The sequence below is a fragment of the Ceraceosorus guamensis genome, assembly GCF_003144195.1.
Source record: "Ceraceosorus guamensis strain MCA 4658 unplaced genomic scaffold IE81scaffold_17, whole genome shotgun sequence".
In the NCBI taxonomy this organism is placed as follows: Eukaryota; Fungi; Basidiomycota; class Exobasidiomycetes; order Ceraceosorales; family Ceraceosoraceae; genus Ceraceosorus; species Ceraceosorus guamensis.
Window position 1 is genome coordinate 317,164 of NW_020290012.1, and position 23,993 is coordinate 341,156.

Genomic DNA, 23,993 nt, shown 5'->3' on the forward strand with positions numbered 1-23,993 from the left:
AAGTCGGTCGTCTCATCTAGATCAGCAGCAACACCTCAACGCTCGACCAAGACGAAGCATCCACAGCAGCCTGCTGGGACCAACATCTGCTGGACGGACTCCTCATGCGCAGCTATATAGCTATAGGCGGCCCGCGCGACGCCTTGTTGCTTGACGCACATCACACACACGCGTCACGCGCGACCGAGGTACTTGTGGCAAATGCCGCGGCGGTCTCCGCGTCGCCATGCAGTCTCAGTCAACATCCTTGTCTCAGGTGCGACCTCAAGAAGTCCTGTGTACACGCACGCCTACCCGAGCGCTCGCGGATAGCCAAGGTCGCCCCTCGTCAGATGCAGCAGATCGACGCATTGATCTAGACATGCGCTGGAGGCCTCTCGCGCTCTCGCCACCCGCACGCCTTGCCGGCAAAAGACACTCTTAATTGCGCGGGCGGCCGCGCCGACCAGCACCGCAATTGCGGAAGGACGAAAGATGCAGGGATGGATTGCCAGGCGCTGCAGCGCAACCGAGAAGAGCTGGCGGTCGGGAACGTGTATTCAGGAGGTCGCTCTCTGACACATGCGCAGCGAGATCTACCGGTACGATCGAGCTCCGTGCTTGAGTGCTTGATCGCATACCGCAAATATGTAGCTGCTGTGACTTTGGAAACACTCACGACTGCTGCCGCCGCGCGCTGCTGCTGCTGCTGGGCGCAACTCGTCAGCAGCTAGTCTCGTCTCAGACCGCGCGGACCACCTCGGTTTAATTTGCTGCGCCCAAGGTAGACATCAGCAGCATGCAGCAAACGCGCTTCTTCACAACCTAGCTGCTGCTCCTTCACAACGAATGAACCTGCTCCAGAGGAATGAGGCGTTGTTGTCTTGGCTTGAGGCACGACCTTTACGCGTGGTCACCACAGGGTGCAATAAAAGAGGCTTTTGCGCCCATGCATCTCGTCATTCTTAGGATCAAGAATCCGACAGCGCAAGGCGCGTCCGCATTTAACTTCCTTTTCCTAGGCCAGAAAGATGGTCAAAGAAGGTGTCCACCGCCAGCAGCAGCGGCTCATCAGTCGCGCTATACGCGTATGTTGGAATCACACCCGCCAGGGTAATCAGAGCTATATAGCCATTCAGAGTCACGGCTTGAACTCAATCAAACCAGCGGCACAGCCAGCGTGGTTCGAAGATGGTGGCAGACGCGTCGGTCACGCATGACTCTGGCCAGCAAAGGACGTGCATCAGTTAGTACTAATTACAACTCCTGATCCAGGTGAAACGGCGCAGCGATGACCCCTGTACAACTGCGACATTCGCAGGATTTTGTTTCCCCCGCGGGGCGCTGATAGGCTTCAAGCAGCTTTTCAGCGCGCCATCAGTATCAGCTATAGACTTCATGAGAAAGCTGCGCTTTGACGCCATAGGGTCGCCACCTTTGTGCCGGAAAGGTGTGCGCAGACTGCTCGGGGCGAATGGCAGGTCGAGCTTTGCAATTTGGTAGCCGCGTGCTTCGCCATGCACTTGCACTTGCGTTGCTTGCGCAGCATCGACAACCACGAATCAAGGTGGCGCTCTCGCAATATACGCGGCATTCACTCTGACGCTTCTTGTTTTGCGAGGCGTCAACAGGGTGCGCCGCGCACCCCAGCTCCGCATTGGTTCCTCTCTTTTTTTTTTCTTCGGCCAAACTCGCCAACTACGAGCTTTAACGGATGGGTGGCGGCAGGTCTTACAGAGCAGTGTCCGTACGCGCCTCGAATCATCGCAGCGACGGCTAGGTACCACCGGTAGTCTCTGTTCACCGCATGGCCATCATCACTCGTGAGCGTTGGCGCCATCTCGTCGAAGAGGTCGTCTCGACACTCGTTCAGAAAGCTCTCGACGTGGAGCAGGTGGGTGGACCCTTCACGACTGTCGCCCGCAAGATTCTCCCCTCCGCGCTGCGTGTAGAGTACCCTGCGTACCTCACTCAGCTCCGCGCGTATCCACTTCTCTTTCGTCGCATGCCGCCGCGTCTCCCTCGAGTACCTGTGACCTGCCTGATACCATTCAGTCACCGAAGCGCATTTGTTGAGGGGGCCTCTTGTTGAGGCATTGTGCTCCTCTCACTCACCGGCCCGAGCTCAGGCGCACCAAGCGCGAGGCCTCAGCCATCTCACTGAGCTATCGATACACAACTCGCCTTGCGACCACAATTACGAGGCTTCATTCGGCGCTGCGCCTTCTGACCGTTCAGCCAGCCATCTCTACTCCATCGCCAAGCAGTGACGTCTTTCGCGCAGAGCGCTTCGCTTGTTGGCGATTTGAGGCGTACGCGGTAACACCTGTCGTCGCCACCAAGCGTTCAGCCCGCTTCGCCCTCACGACCTGGACTGCAAGCGTGCGACATCCGTGCCAGGCCTAGAATCTGGTCTTCAGGTCAGCGCCTTGGTCGCCCTCTTTAGATCCGCTTGAAGCTCGTCTTCCGCTCTTCACAATGTCTTCGTCTCTCAATTCGAAGCTATCGCTCTTGCCAAGCTCGCCGCAGAGTCCTTCTTACGCTCCACACAGCGGCGACAACAACAACAACAAAGTTTTGATCACACGCCGACGGAGAAGTGGACGCAGCAGATCGTCTACTCTGACACCTCTGCCGAGCGCGACTTCCATCACTCACTCTGCAGCCAGCGGCGACGAGGCAGATATCCAGCCTGGGCGCAAGAACGGCATCTTTAGAAACTTTTCACCGACGTATCCAAGGGGTGTCGAGAGGTCTGCTAGCGCAGTGAGCAACGAGCTCGAATCTTCGTCTCAGCCTTATCGTTCCACGGACGAGCCAATCTTGGCAGCACGTCGCAAGACAATCACACGGAGGAGCAGACGAAGGGCCGAGTCATCTTCCAGCAACCAGAGCCAGAATTCTGGTATCGTGGGCTTGACGTGCGAGGGCATAAAGCTAGACAACTCCTCTCAAGGTGCGCTCGCTAGTGACCCTTCCTCTGCTCCAAAGTCGCGATACTCGCTGCGTCACGGCCACAGCAGTTCTTCACTGAAGACTTCGGTAGCAGACACAAGCTCTCCAGGTGCTCGTACACCCACAGCGGCAGCAGGTGCATCCAGTAGAGCAAAGCGGAAACGGCTGGGAACCCAAGCGAGTTCTAGACTGGAAGAGGTTGAACAGAGGCTCAAGGCTCAAGAAGCGCTCATCAACGGTACCGACGCTTCTACAGAATCGCATTATAGCGCCAACATTGACCCTCAGCTCACTCAAGGCAGCCAAGGGGAACCTCTGCAGATGCTCGCCACGCCTTACAATTCGCGGCATCCCCTTCCGCTATCCCCGCATCTTCTCACTTCCAGGCATTCCCGTTTTCCCCGAGCTTTAAAGTCGCTGAGCGGTAGGGCAAGGGTCGGTCGGATCATTTGTCAGTCTTGCTTGCAAGGATCAAAATCCGGGGTGAGTTGCGTTTCATAAATGGGATTGTACACTCACAATTGCTGCTGCCGCTGAGCTTTGAGCACGGTCACGCAGTGCGATGCTCCTGCCACATCCGACGAGCCATGCACATCTTGTAATGTGATGGGTGGGCAATGTGTCAAAATGGAAGTCAGGTACGGTTCCGGAAACGCTCCAATGATAGTACCTGCATCGCTCGAAACCGGCACGACGTTGGCGCACAGCACGATGCCAAAGCAGCACGTATCCTTCGAACTTGCGGTTGGAGATGGCGTTCAAGAGGGTTGGCCTGACGGCGATCTGGATGGCACTGCTCTTGCTGGTATACCAGCTCTGTCCGGAGCGAACGGCAACGTTAGTGCCAAAATCAAAGGTCTCACCGGTGAGTGAGGTCAATTCAGCCCTGCTGCCGCCTGGTGCTCAACGTCGGACTTTCTTTAATGCGATTCACGGCTTTCCCCTTTAGCCTTACCCCAATCGACTTCATTTGCTGCAGGCACGAATGGCCTTGAAGCGAGTCGTCTGGCGGCGGAAGATGTAAAGTTCACGTCTTGGGGAATCCCTTCGCGGATATCACACAAGGGACAGCTGGTCGAGATTTCCTGTCGAAGATTGGTCCACGCTCTGTTGCGCAAGTTCCGTTCCGAGACGAACGGCCCACACGCGCTGATTGTGCCCCCGTCTCAAAGCGATCTAATCCTCCGTCGTGGACCCGGGCTGCCGGCTCCGGTGCCCGATTTCCTCTTGCTCACGATCTTGGCTTCATCAGTCGCCATCGTCACGGAACCTCTGGAACTCGTCGCTCTTCGACCACACATTTGGAAGAAGGCAGCAGCGGAGGTTGAGGCCGTCTGCTCATCACTCTACTCTCTCAAGGGTGATCTGGCCCTCATCCAGGCATTACTACTCCTCGCTGTCTACTGGCCCGGCGATCCAGGCCGAATCGAGCGCCGACACGTCATCAGCACAGCTCTGCGACTTGCTCCTTCGTGCGGCCTGCATAACCCTGCTTTGCTTCGCAGCAATGCTTTGGTTGGTACACTCGCCTTGGCGCTGGACGCGATCACAACTTTGTGGAGTGCTTCATCGGATAGCCCTGTGGCCGAGACGTCGCCTGTCAGCCTGCCGATGCCAGATCCCAGTTGGGTGTACGTGATGGTGGGCGAAACAAGCGTACCTGCAGCCCGACTCTTGGCCCACCTGATGTGCGCCTTTTTGAGTTTGCTACAAATCCTCAAGCACCTTTTGCGAAATCTACATCAGCCGGTTACGTCCCAATTTACCAGCTTAGAAAGCGTGACAGCTCACCAAAACAATATCGAAGGTGCGTTGAGCGCATTTTGCCGCGCTCAAAAGCCCATCATCTTGGACGCGGAAAAGCAGCAGCGATCACACCCTAGCGCCGCAGTCCTCGCCAAATCGATTCGGCGGCTGCTGATGATCATCCAGCTCTTGCTTTTCAAATCGAGCCTGGACTTCATAGTTCGAAGGGCGCGAGAAGAAGGATCACACAAATCCAACGAAGCTAGATCGGGGCCTTCTGCAGCTGCGGAGCCGGTGCGGGTACGATTTCCGCCCGAATGCGGAAGAGCAGTCGCCGCAGTGATTGAAACGGCGTGGGGGCTTATCTTCGGCGACGAAGAACGCATAAGCGCAAAGGGTTGTGTCTGGGCATCACAGCTCGACCCCAGCGCTTGCACGCAAATGTCCTTTCAGGCTTTCGGAGTTGTGCTCGGCGCTCGCTCATTTGCGTTTCTGGCCATGCACTGGATCGACTGGGACAAGGGCAAGGGATGCCTCGAGTATAGCACGCGACCCGCCCCTGGAACTGCAAAGGTACGGAACAAGTCGACCACAGTGGTCTCAACTTCTTTGTTACATCCAGACGAACGTGAGAGCCCTATCGAGCACGAGCAGCACCTTTCAATGCCAGCCAGCCAGCCTCTTGCTTCTGCGCCTCCGCCTGCTCCGGGTGCACAGACTGCAGAAGCTGGTGAGAATGGGTCGAGTGACCCTCAAAGCCGCGTAGTCGCACACGTCGCCTTGCCTCTGGTGGACCCTGTACCATCGGCAGCTCTGGACCCTCGACTCTTTGCGCCACCGGAAGACGCAACCGCGCAGGAACAGCAGGAATGCGCAATCGATCCAAATTTGGAGCTTTCAACGACGGTGGAGGAAGCTAGCAGCAAATTGCTATCCGAGTGAGTCGGCTGGCTACAATACTTTTCTTGTCTTGGGGGGTCATCATCTTTACCGAGAATATTGCCCCGCCCCTTTCTTCATAGCCCGCCCCTCGTCGAGCAAGCCTCGGCTGAGCAAAGTGAATCCGAGATCATCATCGCTAGCGTCGAGTCTGGAGCTATACAAACCCCGGTGACCGCCTGAGCTCAAGCTTTCTCGCCGCACGCACCGTGCAACCTCTCGAGTGAAGGTCGCCGCCAGATCAATTGGGCTCGCTGGTCTATGCTGTATGACTGAGACTTTACCACTACTACTAATGTACAAAAGCCGCGTCACGAGACGAGTAATGCCCAATTCTTTGCTTCGCATGCATTCGAGGGCCAAGCATGGCTGCAAGATCGCGCAGCACTGACAAGCGTGCATGCGATGAGCTGTTCAAGAGCTGCGCTCACGACTCTGACTGCACGATGGCGTGGGATGTTCTGTAAATATGATGTCATGTATTCGGAGCCGCTTATAAACTTCATGGGTACTTGTGATTGCTACGAGAAGAGGAGGTGTCGAGGCAAGAAACTTGACTCTAGGCTTATCAAAGCCGCTGAGCGCAGATGAGTGCAAACAGCTAGCTGCGATGGCGACGCTCTCTGCGCGATACGTTTGCGATGTGATGGCACAGCTCAGAAACATCCTTGAGCCATCCTACCTCCGCCAAGCTCCTCGGCGCGCGTCGCTTCGATTTCTTTCGCTCGTGCTTCCCACCCGCGGCTTCGACGGATACGTTCCTCCTCGGCGCTCCAGAGGCGCCGAGCGGCCGCAGTGGATGTGGCGTTTCCGCTCACAGAGCCCTCCGTGGTCAGTCCGCGCAGCGCATCTTCGAAAGAGATGGCCAGACGCACAATCCTCGTCGCTGCGATGTGTTGCTTCTTCGTCGCCCGTCTAGCACCAGCGGACAAGGTGCCGCTGTTGTAGCCAGAGCCCGTGGCTTCTTCCATGACGATGAAGCCGTGCACGCTCAGAAGATCTAGCACGTCCAAGAATTCGGAGCTCTCGAGAGTGGGCAAAATGTTGCCATCATTGCGCAAGACTGCCGAGTACGTCAGCTCTACGTCGGCAAGCTGAGACGTGGCACATGGCTTGGTAAACTTCTTTGCCTCCGAATTGCCCGAGCCTAGGACTGCAAGACCTTCAGCCTGACGTTTCTGGCATACCAAGATAGCAGCGAGAGCAAGTTTGGGTTGGAGGCTAAGCGCGCGAATCTTGTTCAACTGTTGACTGCCGAGCACGCTAGCAAGCACCTTGACGATGTGCTGAGGAGATACTTTCGGCGCACTTTTGGGCGTGAGGTGAGCCAAGATCTTTCCATTCACTTCGCTCTTCCAACCATCAGCCTCCGAGGCTGCATGCTTCTTGCGTTGCTCTGCTTCCACCAACTCGATGGCCAAACGAGCTGCATCGAGCGCCTTGCGCAGATCGCCAGTCGCAGCTGCAATCTTCTTCGAAGCGAGGTCTAGCGCGGCAGGGGCAAAGAGAGCCAGAGGTGCGGGCTCCTCGACATCGCCAGCATCGACGTCGTCGTCACTCGTGTGCTGATCGTAACGAGGTAGAAGCGCCGCTAACCGGGCGCGGATCACGGACCCAATCTCAGCAGCTTCGAACGGTCGGAAGTGAAGCAGCGCAGGCTCTGCGCCTTTGCTGGCCAGCAGCGGTACGAAGCGCTCGGTGAGGTCGAGAGAGTTGGCAATGCCGATAAGAGCGCATGTACCTGTTCCATCCTTGCCAGGTGCAGAGCCGGTCGCCCAGGAGAACAGCCGATACAGAATGTTCTGGTGGGTACGCGAGCCTAGCAGATGGTCGATCTCGTCCAGCACGATCAAGGTTCTTTGCCTCGAGTCTCTAGCAATAGCGTCCAGCGTCTTCTCGGCGTTCTGACGGTCGAAACTTACACCCATCGCTTCGAGTACCTTGGCAAATATGTCGCGAGGATGCTCAACAGTCATGCAGTTGACAAAGGCAATGGATGGCGAAGTCGTTGCTAGATCTGCTTCACGAAGCTGAGCAAGGGTACTACGAAGAAGTGCCGTCTTTCCGGTGCCTGGCATCCCGCAAACGTACAGCGCTCCAGAGTCTTGCGCTCCGTCCAATTCGCAACCATGATCACCTTCGCCTGCTGGTGTAGCGCTGTGTTCCATGTGCCTGTACAGATCGAATCGGGAGTGCAGGAAGCGCTGCAGAGCTTTGCGTTCCTTGTCGCGGCCTATGACTTGCTGGTCGACGGCGGCGTTGACGCCTTCGTCGACAGCGTCGGTGCCAGCATTGCAGCGCAGCAGAGCGCGAGCGTGCGCGTAAACATTGCTGAAATGGTGCTCTTGCGCGTTGGCTTCGTCGTGGACCGCTCCACCGTCGTGAATCAGCGACGCCTCGTCCAAAGTAGATTCTGCGTCCATCGGCACGCAAGCAAAGTCGGACACCGGCGACGGTGCGCGAGAGGTTGGCTGACTTTCTACGTCGTCTTCGTCATCGTCCGAGGCCGCACCATCTGGGGTAGAAGCCATACCGACATCGAAGACAGAGCTCACATTGGTATTCTGACTCGAGAAGTAGCTCTCGGCCTCATCATTGACTTCGGCGAGGGAAGATGCCGAAGCGCAAGATGGCGTCCTCTGGAGACGAAGTCGTGCCAAAGAGGAGCGCGGCGAGCGCACGTCGGCTTCGCCTTGCTCACCTTCATCGTCCCTTGCCATGCGCGAACGCTTGCGAGTGGTTGTCGGTCGTCGTGGAGTATCGGCATTACCTAGATCAGCGTGCAGACGGCTTTGAGACAGAGAGTAAGAGGAGCGAGCTGCAAGGAAAGATGTGCACTGATGGTCAGATTGCGATTGCCGGCGCACGCGATGGCGAGGCGTAGGTAGACGTGGAGACGCCTAACGACTATTGCAGACTCGCAACACCCTCGAAGCACAGGCTTACAGCTCTGCCTTGGTTTGCCGAACTCACCTTCGCTGGATCCCGAATGAATGCTAGAGGCAGGCGAAGAGTGTCGACCGCGCATAGGCGTAGCAGCGGTGGAGCGCGTCCGACGAGCGACCGCCTCTTCCTGAGCATCCCGATCTTCGTTCATGCGTTGACGCGGAGTGAGCTGTTCGACTCTTCTGAAAGGCGCAATGTTCTCCTTGTTCGTATCATCCCGCGACGTTCTGGTTTCCGACGAGCGACCGCATCCACCCAACCTCGACGATCGTCTGTTGTATCTCCTCTCTTCGTCTGAGTCGTCCTCTTCACCTCCGCTGGCTTGGCTGTTGGACTGCGAGTTGCTGCACAGGCTGGCAGAGGATTTGACGCGTCTGAACCCGTTCGTCGGACGCGTCGAGGCCTTGGACGATGTTTGGCTCGAGGTGGAGCTCCCGCCGTAGGAAGAACGCGGTGCGGATGCGCGGGATCGGGAAGAGATGTAGTCGAAGCCTTCGAGTGCGGATGGGCTTTGAAGCGTGATGGGGGATGAACATGTACGTTGGAAAGTGCGAGGAGCGGGAGAGTAGCTGCTCGTGCTGGATGCCGAGGACGTGCGCCTGAACAGACGCGGCACTCTTGTCAGACTGAGTGTCGCCCTTTGTGAAGCCTCGCCGTTCTCGGTCAAGGACAGTCCGCTCGCCGTCTTGGCGTGCATCGCCTTGATGTTGTCAATGTCATCGCTGCCCGCCGTGGCGCCGGCTGCTCCAGACTGCTGCCGCGCGCTGAGGGCGCGTGTGGTTGGCATGGCGACAAAGGAGGGTCACAAGGTCTAGCAGAGGCTTACCAAGGGCGATCCGACGTTTTGACAGGTACGCCGTGAATGGGCACCACCTTTTGGGGCGCGAAAGCCTCCTAAATCGACAGGAGCGGCAGTCTCGAGTATAAGCGCGGCCGGTCAACAGAAAGCAGGATCGCTTGACGTCGGAAGTGGAGTTGTATGAGTGTGTAGCAGGTGACGCTATCTAGTGTGAAGAAAGGGATGTGCGTTGGAAGCTGAAGCAGGCAATTGGGTGCGCGGGTGTTGAAGGTGGAAGAGAGGGTAGCGCTGATCTTGGACCCGTCCAGATGACAACCATCGCGTGGGTTGTGGGGGCAGCCGAGCAGGTACAAATTCGGCTTGCACCGCCAAGTCGGAGTCACTGCAATACAAAGCATCCGATAGTCGCAATCGACGCTCTGAGTCATTGGACTCCTTGCATCACCCTTCCGAGAGGCAGAAAGCCTTCCGCAAGTGCAGTGGCAGCAGCAGCAGCAGCGCGAACGTCCGTGGCGGACGCGAGGAAGTGACCTATACGCGTGAGCACCCGCGTCAATTTACGCGCTGCTTCTTTTCTCGCGGCGCGGCGTGGACCGCTTAACTACGCGGCGCGAATCATCCAGATAGCGTGGCGCGGCGCGGCGCGATTCGTGATTCGTGATTGTTGATGTGCAGCATCAGCAGCGATCGGCGCGCGCGAACGAAGTCGAGAAGATTTGAGGGTTCAGCGAGCAGCAGCAGCACGCATGCAGGTGTTGGTTTCCCACGCTTGTGCGCGAGAGAACAACACTTCCAACTCGCGACTGACTTTTGAGCAAAACTCTTCTCCAGATTTCGAGGTGACTGGCTCTCCATCTGGACGATACCGGCACAATCTGACGTCGGGAAAGCTACGAGCGACTGGCGTGTCAACGGCAGCGTGGAAGAGACGGGCTCTCAATAGCTTCTTGAAGAGTTCGAGCGGGTAGGCGACCATCGCCTGTGCGACGACAATGTCGCTCGTTGCGGGTGGAAGTATGCCCTCCCAACCTCGCTTTTGGTCAAGAGCGTGCATCCTTACACTATCTGTTTTGCGCGAAAGCCACTACTCGTAGCGAGCGGCATTCTTGCATCTCTTCCTTTCCATGCCCTAGCGAAAGACCCGTAACAGAGCGAATTGTATTTGCAGCAGTGTAGATATGAGTGACATCTCAAGGATTGTAATCTTACAGTGAAAGTTGAGTTCAGATTGAGAATAGAAGGAAGCAGGAAGCGCACCAGGAACAGTAATTCCAAGGTTTCTTGAAGATTCAGATCATCTTCCTTCTAGATAGAATGGCGAAGAATATGACTTAAAATTGGAGAAGCACGGAATGACTGAACTGCTTCCATCTAGATTTGCACGAGCCAGATTCTACTCTTGTACAATCGGAAAAGTTCCTTGACCAGATCACGAAAGTCGACGCGTTGAGAGCTCTGATAGTAGATGGTGAGTTTACGATGGTCCCACTGAAATTCAGCAGCGATGACCTGCATAGGCAGTCCCCTTTGTATGACCTTCGTCTGCACCAGCTGCAAAGCCTTTTCCTCGTCTTGCGCCTTTGAAGGTAGCATGCTGAGCTCCGCCGAGGTGGCTTTGTGGAACAGGCGTTTCGGACTGATGGCACGGACAGGTCTTCCCAAAGATCCATCAGCCTTACCGGCAAGCGCCAACAGCTCATTCTGGTGGGCAAGAAAATGCTCGACCTGCTCTGCCGTGATGCTGCAATTGACCACAGTACCGATGTCCTTGCCCCTGTCGCCCTCAACCACGACCAGGTCGCCGACGCCAATCTGCTCCTCTTCCGAAAAGCCGCCGGCCAGGTCGGGTTGCCGGAAGAAGATGTCTGTGCGATCCGCTTTGAAGCCGCATAAGAAAAGCTGCTGAGATGGTGGAAGGGAGTGCAATGGCACACCTTTGCCGAATTCTTGCAGGTATGCTGGGCCTTCATTTGCCCTGGCGCCAGCTGGCCCGCTTCCACTCACAGGGATGGGCCCGAGGGTTGCAAGCCCCGTCAAAGTGGTGTCTGGCAGTGGCTGCAAGTTGTTCGCCGCGATTTTAGGAGGCACACGCACCCCAAGCGGCAAGAGGCTTTGCATCTGGGCATGACTCGGCACTCCATTCAGATGGGGCGGCGCAGGGGGGTGTGCCATTGGAACAAATCGCGATTGTCCAGTCGGACCGACCCTGATTTGAGCCTCGTGAGGGAATGGCTCGAACTGGTCATTGTGGTGTTGCAGACTAGCAATGGGTGGAGCCGTTAGATGGTTCGACCAGCCTTGTATGGGCGCATGAGGATCCATCGCTCGGAAGGCGTGTCCAGGTGGGCTCAGAGGACCACGAGAGTCAGAGCGACCGCTGAGCGAGGACGACACTGAAGGGGTGCGGCCTCGTGTGCCCGAAAAGCTGCGATCGATCGGAACGCTTTCACTATCGATTGCCGAGCCGATCGGACCTGGACGAGGCTGAACTTCAGAGCCATTCTGACGCTGGGGCGAGGAAGAAGCTGGGGTACGCAGATCCCATGATGCAGCCAGATCCGTCTGTCTTGGTCGCGCGCTCCACGGACTCCCATAATTGGTAGCGATGTTGGCCCCGTTCCCAAGTGCATGCTCCTGCTCGCCCAGTCGACTCGGCATGGACGATGCATGCTCGCCCGTCGCCGCAGCAATGGAAGAAGGCACACGCAAATTAATCTGACCAAGTCTGGAGTTAGCTAGTCTCGCTTGCTCCCTAGCCTCGGCCTCTCGCTTCTCCGCCACCTCGTTCAGATTCAGATGTAGAGTGCTCAGCTCGGAGACGAGGTCATCTTCCGAGAAGGCAAGTCCTCCGCTGCTGAAAAGGGATGAGCCTCCAGCTCTCGGAGTAGGTACCTGCGATGGCCTTGGCCCCGCAGAAGTCGTCCGAGACGCTGTTGACATCTGCGACGGGATAGTGAAACCCACAGCTCGCCTCTGAGATCCATTTGAGTAGGCGCCAGGGGCCGTGGAAATTGAGTGCCTTCTTGATTCGCTGCCGGTCCCGTCGACCGGGGCAGCCGGACGCATGTCGCGACCCCTGTGGACCGGGCTTTGTATTGCTGTCTGCTCGCCTGAGCGCGATGTGTCGCCAAAGTCCCCATCATCCTCGTCCCTCAAAGAGCCTGAGAGAGACCCCTCGTACGATCCGGAGTCCCAAGCTCCGAGTCTCCGAGCGCTCGCATCGGCATCAGACCAGACGGATGAGGAGCGACCGTGCTGCCCATTGCCAGTATACGAAGCGCGCGAGAGGTGATGCGGCATAGCCGCCGCACTCGAAGTCGAGCGGTGTCTGTGAGAGGCTGCCCAATCTTGACCCAGAGGGCTGCGCAAGTGGTTTGACAAGCGAGACCTGTTGGAATCTTGTGAGTATGTCCATTCCTCATGCATGGTCGGCATGTACATGCTGGACGTGAAAGAGGGAGAGCTTGGGCTTGGTGGAGCTAGCCCATTGCTACTTGAGGTCAAGTTGAATGTGGCGAATCCTTTCGATGGTTTGTCCTCGTCAAGCATCGGTCGCGCACCACTCGGGCTTCCATTGTGCCGATTGCCGAAGCTGGCTGATTCCTCACGCTGACCAACGGAGGGTCGGACAAAGGCGTCTAGGTTGGACATAGCAAGTGCGCTTTGCAGCTGAGCTGCCCTCGCAACCCGAAAGTCGGCACTATGCTGCTCCAGTGGCGATATGGCTGCGCGAGAGTAGCTGTTCTTGGAGCTCAAGAATAGCGACAAGGCTACAGGGTGTGGATGAGCGCGGATGGAATGGGCAAATCGGTCTACTGCTAAGCAAATGCAGAGTGTTTGCGGATTGTGTCGTGACCGCTCCTGGCCTGTGGTCCGAATCAAGACGTAGCAGAGGCGCAGATCGCAGGTTTGTAGGCCGGTCTGTAGAATGCAGGACGTGATCCCCGAATGCTCCTGTCGATTGCTCAATGAGGCGACTACAGGTTGCGACAGGTCTGATGGATGGTGCGAGATGGATGATGTTGGTCAATCGTGAATGTGGATCTGAAGAAGAATGCGCGGGTGGCGATCAGGGCTCAGAAGGATGAGCGGGGTATGTTCATGAGGGAACGCTTCGTGACATGGCTGCAAATGAGGGTTGATGGGAACGTAATGAGGGTCGCATCGGTTCACGTCGAGGCATATATGTGAGGTGCGATGAGTCGTGAGTCTTGGCCGTGGGTATGTGGGGAAGCACAGGACGGGTACGGACAGCCTTGGGAACAAAATTCCCTCGCGCTCATACTCATCACCTGTGCAATCAAATCTCGAACCGGTCGGAGCTACACAAGGAGGTCGCCCCGTGACGTAGCTCTGGACAGGCAGCAGCAGTCTTGAGTGCTAGGCTACAGGTTGAAGATGCTGGGGATGGCACGCATGCAGGGCAGTCGCCTAGCTGAGGCGGGCAAACCCGCGCGCAAGTCTGCAACGCAACAAAAGAGCCAAAGTGAGACCGGCCCGCTTATTGGGCTCAATATCCTTCAAAATTCGTAATTGACATTCAAAATTCGCATTGTGGGACACAGCAGCACCGCCTGTCTCTGTGCCTGCTGGTGGAAAAGTGTGGAGAAAGGCGCCAATCGAAAATTAGACGCGTATGGTGCATGCATGCATCGTCGCACTCGTGACTGCTGCAGAGCGGTCGAGCGGTCTTGATGCATGGCGCTCATTCTTGATTGCTGCGCGCGGGTTGTGACACGCGGCGGCGATCGAGGGGTGAGCGATAGTCAAGAGTCAAGAGAACTGCAGCAGAGCTTCATATAGCAGCGGGACGCGCCCCCAAATACGACTAGCCAAGCCAATTGAGCGATTTACGTAGCGAGACAGCAGCTTCATCAATCTTAAAGAAGCGCACCGCCACTCCGAGCATTTCGACTGCTTGTCTATCAACCACGCGCAGAGCCCGTAGCATATACGTGTGCAGCGCCACACACAGCTGGCACACGCGTTCTAAAGTTGTTGCTGCGCGCGCTGCTGGGCATCCAACGGCGCTGGGCCGCTATAAGGACTCGTGGCTACACTCTGTTGTGGAGTTGATTCACAGCGATTCAAGATTCACAATCAATTATAAATATCCTTGATACCGTGCTTCAGTCAGATGAGTCGTGCATGCCGGGTATAACGGTCCTTGACAGATCTTGAGAGCCAGTACCCGACCACTCGACGAGGCACAAAGGTCAGGCGCTGCACGGCCCGAGTGTGAGTCATATCGCTGTGCGGGACCGCACGTACCTCGAGGATGTTGATTGGGGTACAATCTCCGCTTCTTTGGCGGCTCGAGCGCCGCGGTGGGGCCGTGGAGAGCGATCCGCGCCCCCTATGGGAGGTGCAGACAGAGCAGTAGGAGTCCAAGACACGCACGAAAGTCCGACAGATGTATACTCAAATAAGTACGTGTCCCCGTCGACTTGGGCTAGGCTCACGACTATTCACAATTCGCGATTGTGTGATTCTCTCTTTACTTATGATGAGAAACACATGCACGTCCGACCACTCGATCGTGACTCATCTCAATCCATCTGTGAGTTGTGGAACGAATCGAGCGTCTACCCCATTCTTGATTCGTGACTCTGCTGCTGCATCGCAGACGAGACGAAGCGGATGCAATGCACGCGTAAAAAGCTGATCGACGGTCTGGTTCGCTAGTTCGCCTCAACAAGCTTGCGGCTCCGAATACAGCTACAGCTACAGCTCCGAAGGTCGGAGCCGAAGTGGTCGAAGAAACAACAGTCTGAGTCACGAGTCGTGGGTTGCGTACGTTGCTTACTCTAGCTGAAAGATTGCACGGCGATTCATCTTGATTCGTGTTTGGCGAAAGCAAGTCTTGCAGTGACAAATTTGAGTCAAGTGCAAACGTGAAAGTAGTGCACGTCTTCCCATCGCGGTCTGGATCGCCTTGTATGCAAGACGCTGCTTCAATTCGAGCATTCTTGAGTGACTGTGACTCATCAGACTATCTGTTCCCAGCGCTGGTGGATGCTGTACTTTGTCAGTCTGAGTCGCGTTGTTCTGCGGCGCACCGGACCCCTTATGCACAACGACCCGGAGGCGATGTATGGAACGCTCCTCAAAGGGATCTGCTACTGCTAGGATTCGAGATCTATACCTCGCCTACGTGCTGGGGAGACAGTCAAATAAAGGTTCAGTAGTCCGAGTACGGAAGTAGTACATCTGAGCCGCATCCGGAGGCCTCTTTAATTGCATCCTGCAAAGCATCTTCGTGAGCACTTGCTGTTAGAGATCCAGCCGTCTCATGGAGTGAAGAGCGATTCATGGCTTTACCGTAACAAGTAAATCAATCCACTAAATTGTTCAAGACTCGCGACCGGCCCCCCGGCCACGAGTCGAAAGTGCTGCGCCGTGAGACTTGAGTCAAGCATTGGACTTCCCCAAGCGAGGTGGTGACAAAGATGGGGCTCAAGTGCAACATTCACTGATTCAATTTCGTTGTGATTCTTCATCGCATCCGTGATTTTTGTTTTGAACGTGAAATCTGCAGATTTCCTGATCGAAGGAGCAAGCAAAATCAAAGCCAATCATCGCTTCATCGAACAGCACCTCACGCCAACGAAGCGCGCACGGAAGTCTGAATGTTGCCCAACAAATACATTCGTGATCATTCACATTCTTCTGATCTGTGATTCAAGATTCACGATTCACGATTCGTGATTGTCTGCTGACGCTTGGGTCGGACCTGTCATACAAAAAAGGTGGGAGACAAGGAGGAACGAGCTAGCAAGTCGGTCACGTGACTCGGTAATCGCTCGACGCCATGAAGCATGCAGGGCGCAAATCGTGAATCTTGATGAGTCTTGAGTCACGAGTGAGTGAAGTTCACATTTTGATTCAAAATTGCGATCCAAAGTTCGAAGTTTTTCATTTTTCATTTCTCATTTTGACTGGTCAACACCCAAACTCGTGACTCACGACTTTAGCCCGTCGTGTTCGTCCCGTTCGAAGCTCAATCGCGCCGGGCGCACATCCATCGCTCCTCGCTTTAACGACATCCTTTCGCACTCTTATCTTGCTTCTGGGCGTCTTGCCAGCCGAACCGCAAAGGGCAAGAAATGTCGCCCAGTGCCACTCGCAATCTCAATGCGGGAGCGGTGCCCGCTGCAATCTTGGAGGATGCAGCGCTCAACGCTTGCATAGATGCGCTGCTCCCTCGCACTTACAGCTTTGAGATCCACAAGACGATTCATCAGATCAGGTTCTACGGCTGCAGCATGGTAGCTCTGCAGATGCCTGAGGGCTTGACTCTCTGGTCAACTGCAATTTGCGACATCATCGAGAGGTGAGCTAGCGGCTGGGCAAGCGCGGGATGACTGGTGGGTGAGCGCGACGGCTCTTGCGTACCCGTACTGACGAGCACGACGATATCGCGCACAGATTCACAGAGGCTGGAACGCTCATCATGGGCGATGTCACCTATGGAGCATGCTGCGTCGACGATTACACTGCAAGGGCTTTAGGCGCCGATCTGCTCATCCACTACGGACACAGCTGCCTAGGTGAGTAGACCGCGCACGCTGGCATCTCAGCTCCTTGTTTCCCGTCGGAAATTATTCCTTGCCACCTTTGCTCACGCGCCGCATTTCACTTGCTGGGTCGCCTCGCAGTCCCGGTCGATCAGACCTCGATCAGGACGCTATACGTCTTTGTGGAGATTGCCATCGATGCCGCTCATCTAGCATCAACAGTCCGCGCCAACTTTCCCTCGTCGCGCGAAGAGTTTCGCAGGAGAATCTTGTCGGATGAAATCCAATCAGATCCTCCAGCTGCAACGAGCTCGAGAAGCGTCAGGCATGTGAATGTGCAACTGGAAGCGGAAGGGTGTGCTCGAGAGGAGGACGCTAAGCTCAAGATCGCCATGGTCGGGACTGTTCAATTCATTGCAGCGTTGCAGGGTCTCAAAGAAGACCTGGAGGAGCCTTGGCCAACAGAGGATTTCATGCAGGGCAGCACGGCTAGGCTAGCAATCGAGGGAAGCACTTCTGCACATCAGCAAGATTCTTCGTCTTCCTCATCAATTCCCCCATCCAGATCCGTCAGCCCGTACCCCAGTCCACCGAGGTACGACAGGGGCGCATACGCACCGCTTATTCCTCAGATCAGGCCCCTCTCTCCAGGCGAGATTCTGGGATGCACATCACCTGTGCTCCCCGCCGATACAGATCTGGTACTTTACGTAGGGGACGGCCGCTTTCATCTGGAAAGCGTCATGATTGCCAATCCAAGGGTTCCCGCATTCAGGTTCGACCCGTACGATAGGGTCTTTGTGAGGGAATTCTACGACCACGAGAGAATGCGAAAGGATAGGAGCGATGCGGTCAAGATGGCCAGGGCTGGTACTGCTACCGTCTCTGCTTCGAGACGGAAGGCAGAAGCGCCATCGATCCAATTCGGTGGGGAAATTCACACGGTGCAAGCCGCTACGCAAGTGGTACAGCAGCCCAAGGCTGCTGGTTGGGGTGTGATCCTAGGCACGTTAGGCCGACAAGGCTCCCTCTCCGTCCTATCCAACATCTCCACCATCCTTTCGCAGAGCTCTCGTTGCATCCCAGTAGTTCCCATCCTCCTCTCGGAACTCTCGCCCGCCAAATTGGCCCTTTTTGGGCCTCACCTGGACGCTTTCGTTCAGAGCTCTTGTCCTCGGTTGTCCATAGACTGGGGCAGCGCTTTTGAGAAACCTCTGTTGAGTCCTTATGAGGCTGCGGTGGCTGTGGACAAGACGAGGGGATGGGACGAGATCAGGGGAGAAGGTGTGGGTATGGTGGGAGCTGAGAAAGCTAGTCGAGCAGTCCGAGAAGTGCGTGTTCCGTCTTTGGCGCCACCGAATCAGGGGGCCCATTCATCAGAGAGCGAGGAGAGAGAGGCAAACGAAAATGATCGTGATGGGACAGAAGGACTGAGATCAGGCTCGGAAGCGGATTACCCCATGGACTTTTATGCGGACGATTCTAGAGGCCCTTGGACGCCTAGACATGGGATGGCAGTCAAGAAGAGGTCGACGGCGCAAAATGGAGGTCTGAGCAACAAGGCTTTGCTCAGGAAAGCTGCTGCTGCGCGAGCTCAAGCACAAGCTCAAACACAGACGCAGACGCAGACACAGACACGGACATCTCCCCCCAACCAGGCGATTTGAACCTTGGATCTCGTTTCTCCTAGGACACCCAGTCACGCTCGACAATGCACGCGTCTCCCTCATTTGTAGCATAGCTCAAACACATGCATTTGTAATGATGGCCCACGGAACGATTGCGTGTCGAGGGCACCTCTGACGAAAAGATGTCCCTCGCAGAGGTGGGCATTCGACAATGTGCTGCTGAGGAGGCGCGGTCGGACAGACATAGCTCTGTCGAAAACAACTTGATGCTGAACTTTTCAGTCATGCTGACCGCTCGACGACGTGCAGCTCGGGCTTGATCTTGATTGCACATCTCTCAAGACCTTCTCGATTTGGCATCGAGCAAAGCGTGAATGTCGGAATTGTCATGAGCAAAGTCGGCTGATGAAGGGAGCAGGGTATGGGATGAGGGAGATGCGAGCAGTAAGCAAAGGCGGCATTGGTAAAGAAACCCATGGCCAACGCATCGCATACAGCCAGCGCTGGGTGATCAGTCTTGCAAGTTGCACTCACTGGGCAAGAAATCGCTAGGCTCCAACGTCTCGTCGTCGCCGTTGAGAATGTCCAATTGCATAGCTGCTAGACCTTTGTGCGTGCCGGCGTGAGAAGCGTGCATGTTTGGAAAGGGACCGTCCTGCGAAGTGGCGCCAAGGATGTGGGGGGGAGGATTGAAGTAAGCATCGGAATCGCACCAAAGTCTTTGTTTATTTATCCACTGCGTATGCGTAGCTATCATCCACACCGCTCAGAGCAAGCCTGTAGCCGGTAGTCGCGTCCCATCCCACGATGATACGATCGCACATCAGAAACCCAGCTCACCTTGACGACGCAACCCCGCTCTAGCATGGTACGCATGGGAGCGCCCAATCCATAAGTGTTCCTCATCAAGTTCAATTTCAACTGATCCCTCGTCCCATTCCACTGCTCCAATCTGGACTCCAAAGGATGATGAGCTGCGTGCGAATTCTCGTGAGAAAGACTTCGCGGACCATGACGCATGGCATCGTGAGCTCCTGCGTGCACAGAGTGCGAAGTCTTTTCGAGAGAGACGCTGGAGGAGGTGCTGGGACCTGGGACTAGACGCAGCGATTGGGAAGACATCTTAGAGCAGAATTGGCTGTTCTGAGGCTAGCGAGCTTGCTTGACGTCGCAATGCTGTTGCCGGTGTGCGTGGATTTTGAGAGTGGCTGCGTGCAGTCAGGTAGGTGGTGAGTGTGCAAGCCGCAATGGCATGGATGGCCATCCAAAATGACACTCACGATTGCCTAGGTGCTGCTGGTTGTACGCACACGCACACGCACACGCACACGCACAGCAGGCTTGCGACGCGCCTTTCTCTGTCCGTGCACAGCACAGCACACTGTAAAGGCAGTCTTGTCGTACGAGAAAATGTGCCCGGAGGCGTCCATGAATTTTTCTCGACTGGGACGCGGCATCTTGGATGTCCGCCCGCCGCGTCTACGAATTTCTTGCTGCAACTTCACACCCGCCTAACCCACACTCACTCACTTTCGCTTTCAAAGCTCATCAAGTTACTGTTCAAAAAGTCTGCACTGTCAAGGCAAGCTGCTTGACTACGCAAGAGCAGGCTGAACTTCAAGTCTGGCGAGAATGGCAGCCTCATCTTCGACATCGGCCCAATTGCCGCTGCATCAACACATCGACACTGCCCTGCTGCTTTCCGTCGATTCGTCTGCCATTCCCTCATCCTTGACAGCAGCATCCGAAGAGGCGCGCGAAGAGCTGCTGCGTAGTAGAGCGACGATCTCCACGCAAGCCTTGATCTCTGCGCTATGGGCCATCCCATCCAAGCAGCATCCCGATCACGGACGGATAGCCCTGTTGCCTGCTCCGCTGTCCGTCGGCTCAGGCGGCACTCCTCTACCTCGCGAAAAGCCTTTACCAGCGAAGAAGGTCGAGACGAAATGGGAAGCATTCGCGAAGCGCAAAGGAATCGATGGGAACAAGAAGAGGGACAAGTTGGTTTGGGATGATGAGAGGAAAGAGTGGGTACCCAGATGGGGCTTCAAGGGCAAGAACAAGGATGCGGAAGATCAGTGGATACACGAACTACCTCAAAATGTCTCCGACGATCATGATCCTGCAAAGGAAGCTCGAGCGGAACGCAAAGCAAGAAAATTGTCAAATGATGCGAAACATGCAAAGAATTTGGCGAGAGCGACGGGGGCTGCTCTCAGTACCTCTGCTGCTGCCAAGAGAGCTGCGGACCAGGAGAAAGCGAATGCAGGATTAGGCGGCGGTCCTCAGTCTGCTGCGGCGGAGAAGGCAGCAAAGAGGAAAGCGGAGAGGGAATTGAGAAAGGGACAATTGGATGCGGATGTCAAGAGGGCAAAGGTCAGCACCGCTAGCATGGGTAAATACGACAAGCAGCTCAAAGGCGAGAGCAAAGAGAAGGGTCTCAGGAGGCAGGTGAGTTTGGATGGTCAGGCTCGAGCGTGTGTCGCAAATGCGTCCCTCATCGCATCTGTCTCGTCTAATGGGCCTGCATCACTCACTAATCCATTGCCCCCTGCTCCTCTCTTGCATGCTTCCATTCGCCCAACTTTTGCAGTTCGCACCAAACGAGCAAGACACTTCCTCCGAACGAGTTTCGCAGCTCGCGCTTATTTCCGGCTTGTCAAAGGGAGGTGCGCCGGTACGTTCGAAGCCCAATGCCAAGGGACAAGGAGATGCGGATCTGGTCAATGCTCGCAAGGCCGTACGTTTCGAGAGCGGCGGGAGAGGAAGCTCTGCATTGGCGAGCAAGGGCGCATCGAGTCGAGGAGGTAGGGGAGGTAAAGCTTCTAGAGGAGGCAAGAGGTCAAAGTGAGCCAACAGTCGCGCAAGTTCAACCTCAGCGCTTTCCCCTTGTCGCGCACCTCCATCATCGCGCTTTCCCACGCACCGATACGTTTCCACGCTCACGTGCACCTTGCACACACACACACACACACACACATCCCGCCCGCACTCGATTCTTTTTCAATGCCACCAGTTCACTTTCAGAAGAAGGCACTGCAGCCGCCTGAGATGCACATCCAAATCCTTCATTTGATTTCCACCGTACAGCAGCCGTACACGATAGGACTGGACGTGCCAAGGCAGGGCACGCAGCCCAACTAACGCACATCCAAAAGAGCCACAAATTCTCGACTCTTCTTACAGAGCGACTAAACCCAAATCAGAAAATGGGCAAGCGAGGCACATAAAAGTCGAGTGCGCCGGGGGGGGGGGGGCGTCGAGGGGATGAACGCGCGGGCCGACTTGCGTCGGCTAGACGGCTCGAGGTGTGAAGCGCAGAAAGTTGTTTGAAGCAAAAGGTGAAAGAAAGGTTCCAATCATGAAGTGGGGGGCCGCTAGCATAGGCTTGTCCGAGGTAGAGCAGCAAGTGACTCCGAAAGGAGCAAATTGCAAGCACAAGAGCCGCTATTGCGCCCTGCGCTTGCGGTCTCTCGCTCAAGAAACACAATCAAGCGCTGGTGCCCTCCTGGTACTTTTTCAGGGCGCGCTCGTACTGCTCCCTCATCTTGGCATACTGCTCCTTATAAGGCTGCGAACATCGCCCCGCAAAGTGTTAGCACCAAGCGACATGCGGCAAGGCTTGAGATCACGCCGAAGTTTGCACGCGGCACACTCACCCCCTGTTCGGCCTCGCTCAGAGCTTTATATTTGCGGCTCTGCTCCGAAACATACTGGCTCTGTGTCATCCCAGCTGGCCTCTGCTCTGCCTCCCCGCTGTAGAGCCAGAGCCAAAAGGGTATGGGTGGCCTTGTGGGTTTGTGTGGGTCTGCAAGGTTGACGATGCGCTTGGGTCTGTTTTTCAAAGTGCGCAGATGTCTGTTGAAAGCGTTTTGACGCTCAATGTCTTCTCTCGTCAAGCTGCTCTTCCACTTCTCGTGATCTGTGTTGGACACGGCGCGAAAGAAGAGTGAGTGATGTGCGCTCGCGCGTGCAGGCGCTTTCATGTGTCTTGAAATACGCACCAGCTAGATACTGAGCCGTGGCGGACTCGAACTTGTCGTTGTGTTGCTGCTTGTCCGCCTCTGACATGGCCTTCCACTCTTCACTCACGGCTCTGGTAATCTTTACTGTATCAACACCGCGCGTACCATCGGTTTTCGTCAAGGAAAATTCGGGCTTGTCCTGGAGGCTGGGGAAACGAGCAGTCAAGTACATAAGATAGGCGCCGCCAGGTCTTTTGGGTTCAAGCTCAGAAGGCAGAGGCACTAGAGAGAGGGTGAGCAAAGGTGGCGGTGTGGGGTGTCAGCGTGTGAGTTGCCCTTTGCGAGCATTCACCTGCCGATGTTGGCTCATCGCCGAGATGTTTGAGCCAGAGCGCAACGTCTCATCACATCGACAAGCGCTGCTTATGTTCTCGGCGCAGAGGTCCCGTTGCAGCCTGCATTCTGGGTGCGCACCCCAGGCCTGTTCCTTCAACTCACCCTTGTTGCCGTTCGCATCCAGCTTGATCCAACGTTTATCCTTCTTCTTCTTCTTCTTATCTGCCGATGCCGATGCCGTCTTCTCCTTGTTCTTCTTTGTTCCACTAGCTTTGGTACTGTTATCCTTCTTCGCAGCCTTCTTCTCCTTCGTAGTGGCGGTGGTAGACTTCCGAGACTTGGTCGCAGTGCTGGAAGACTTGGCAGCGGCCTGAGATAAGACGGGCGTGGCGACGGTGCGTCGAGCCGCTGACAAGCTCAAATTGCGCACTTGCGATGCCAGCGGGGTCGCACTTGAACGAGCCACTGCTCGCGGTAGCAGACGCGCGCCGACGAAGAGCATCGTGGCAGCGAAGCTGCGCGTGTCAAGATTTACGTGCACTTAAAAATGAGGGGCTGCTCGAGCCGAGGCGTGGTGGAGAGATTGAGGCGATGCTGCAAGGTTCAGCAGACCCCTTTTATCTCGATCCTAGTAGGAATCTTGACCCGGGACTTGCGACCGCGTGCTGCCAGGCTAAGCGCAACGCAAGCTATCAACTGCTCGTCCCTCGGCGATGATGATGAGATGGAGAGAGGAGTCGCGCGGTCCTAGGACAAAGGAGGCAAGGCTGACCTGTCCAGATAGCGACCGCGATGAGCGAGTGGCAGGTGATGGGTCGGGACAGTGCGTCTGCGAAGAGCGCTCGAGTATGAATGCAAATATGAAGCGCGGTGTGATGATGATGTGCGTGTGTGCACAGCGCCAGCGTCGGGGAATTACGAACTCGCTCGTGACTGATGAATCACGAATCGTCTTCGTCGTCGTCGCGCCTGCTGCTGCTGCACATTCATCGCGCACGCGTGTGGGTCTGTGCTCTAGCTGAACCACTCGCTCGCTGCATGGATCGCGCGCGGCGCCGCGCCTGTTGCACGCGTGGACGCGCAGCGCGCACCGGTGCATGCACGAACAAAAGGACGCGCTTGGGCGCCGCGTCGTGCGACCAAACCACGTGCCGGCCGGCCGTGGCCATGCAGAGTTGGGTTT

At 56.1% G+C, this 23,993-nt stretch overlaps 7 protein-coding genes across 7 annotated transcripts; 3 read left to right on the top strand and 4 right to left on the bottom strand.

The window, feature by feature from the left end:
• Positions 1-2,264: 2,264 nt before the first annotated feature.
• On the top strand, positions 2,265-5,913 carry IE81DRAFT_68072 (hypothetical protein). Its single transcript, XM_025517539.1, has 4 exons — positions 2,265-3,417; positions 3,493-3,799; positions 3,884-5,618; positions 5,703-5,913. Exons 1-4 carry the CDS (start codon positions 2,458-2,460, stop codon positions 5,800-5,802), a joined length of 3,102 nt encoding a protein of 1,033 aa, XP_025370918.1. The 5' UTR covers positions 2,265-2,457; the 3' UTR covers positions 5,803-5,913.
• A 127-nt stretch (positions 5,914-6,040) lies between these two features.
• Positions 6,041-9,846, bottom strand: IE81DRAFT_300255 (P-loop containing nucleoside triphosphate hydrolase protein). Its single transcript, XM_025512210.1, has 2 exons — positions 8,593-9,846; positions 6,041-8,437 (listed from the first exon to the last, which is right to left on the bottom strand). The coding sequence occupies exons 1-2, from the start codon at positions 9,350-9,352 to the stop codon at positions 6,276-6,278; spliced, it is 2,922 nt and encodes a 973-aa protein (XP_025370919.1). The 5' UTR covers positions 9,353-9,846; the 3' UTR covers positions 6,041-6,275.
• A 901-nt stretch (positions 9,847-10,747) lies between these two features.
• Positions 10,748-11,317, bottom strand: IE81DRAFT_283819 (PSP1-domain-containing protein; the record flags this gene model as incomplete). The annotated part of the gene is made up of 1 exon (XM_025511577.1): positions 10,748-11,317. A coding segment is annotated over one exon (570 nt), but the record flags the coding sequence as incomplete, so codon positions are not given.
• A 5,153-nt stretch (positions 11,318-16,470) lies between these two features.
• Positions 16,471-18,548, top strand: IE81DRAFT_334038 (hypothetical protein; the record flags this gene model as incomplete). The annotated part of the gene is made up of 5 exons (XM_025515400.1): positions 16,471-16,697; positions 16,793-16,914; positions 17,023-17,419; positions 17,468-18,176; positions 18,246-18,548. 5 exons carry the CDS (start codon positions 16,471-16,473, stop codon positions 18,546-18,548), a joined length of 1,758 nt encoding a protein of 585 aa, XP_025370921.1.
• Positions 18,549-18,620: 72 nt separating this feature from the next.
• Positions 18,621-19,792, bottom strand: IE81DRAFT_322183 (hypothetical protein). Its single transcript, XM_025513554.1, has 3 exons — positions 19,350-19,792; positions 19,044-19,164; positions 18,621-18,911 (listed from the first exon to the last, which is right to left on the bottom strand). Exons 1-3 carry the CDS (start codon positions 19,629-19,631, stop codon positions 18,847-18,849), a joined length of 468 nt encoding a protein of 155 aa, XP_025370922.1. The 5' UTR covers positions 19,632-19,792; the 3' UTR covers positions 18,621-18,846.
• A 219-nt stretch (positions 19,793-20,011) lies between these two features.
• IE81DRAFT_311812 (RRS1-domain-containing protein) lies at positions 20,012-21,530 on the top strand. Its single transcript, XM_025512447.1, has 2 exons — positions 20,012-20,960; positions 21,103-21,530. Exons 1-2 carry the CDS (start codon positions 20,142-20,144, stop codon positions 21,358-21,360), a joined length of 1,077 nt encoding a protein of 358 aa, XP_025370923.1. The 5' UTR covers positions 20,012-20,141; the 3' UTR covers positions 21,361-21,530.
• Positions 21,531-21,753: 223 nt separating this feature from the next.
• On the bottom strand, positions 21,754-23,755 carry IE81DRAFT_322185 (hypothetical protein). The gene is made up of 4 exons (XM_025513555.1): positions 22,973-23,755; positions 22,514-22,756; positions 22,169-22,431; positions 21,754-22,080 (listed from the first exon to the last, which is right to left on the bottom strand). Exons 1-4 carry the CDS (start codon positions 23,310-23,312, stop codon positions 22,000-22,002), a joined length of 927 nt encoding a protein of 308 aa, XP_025370924.1. The 5' UTR covers positions 23,313-23,755; the 3' UTR covers positions 21,754-21,999.
• Between the last annotated feature and the right edge of the window lie 238 nt (positions 23,756-23,993).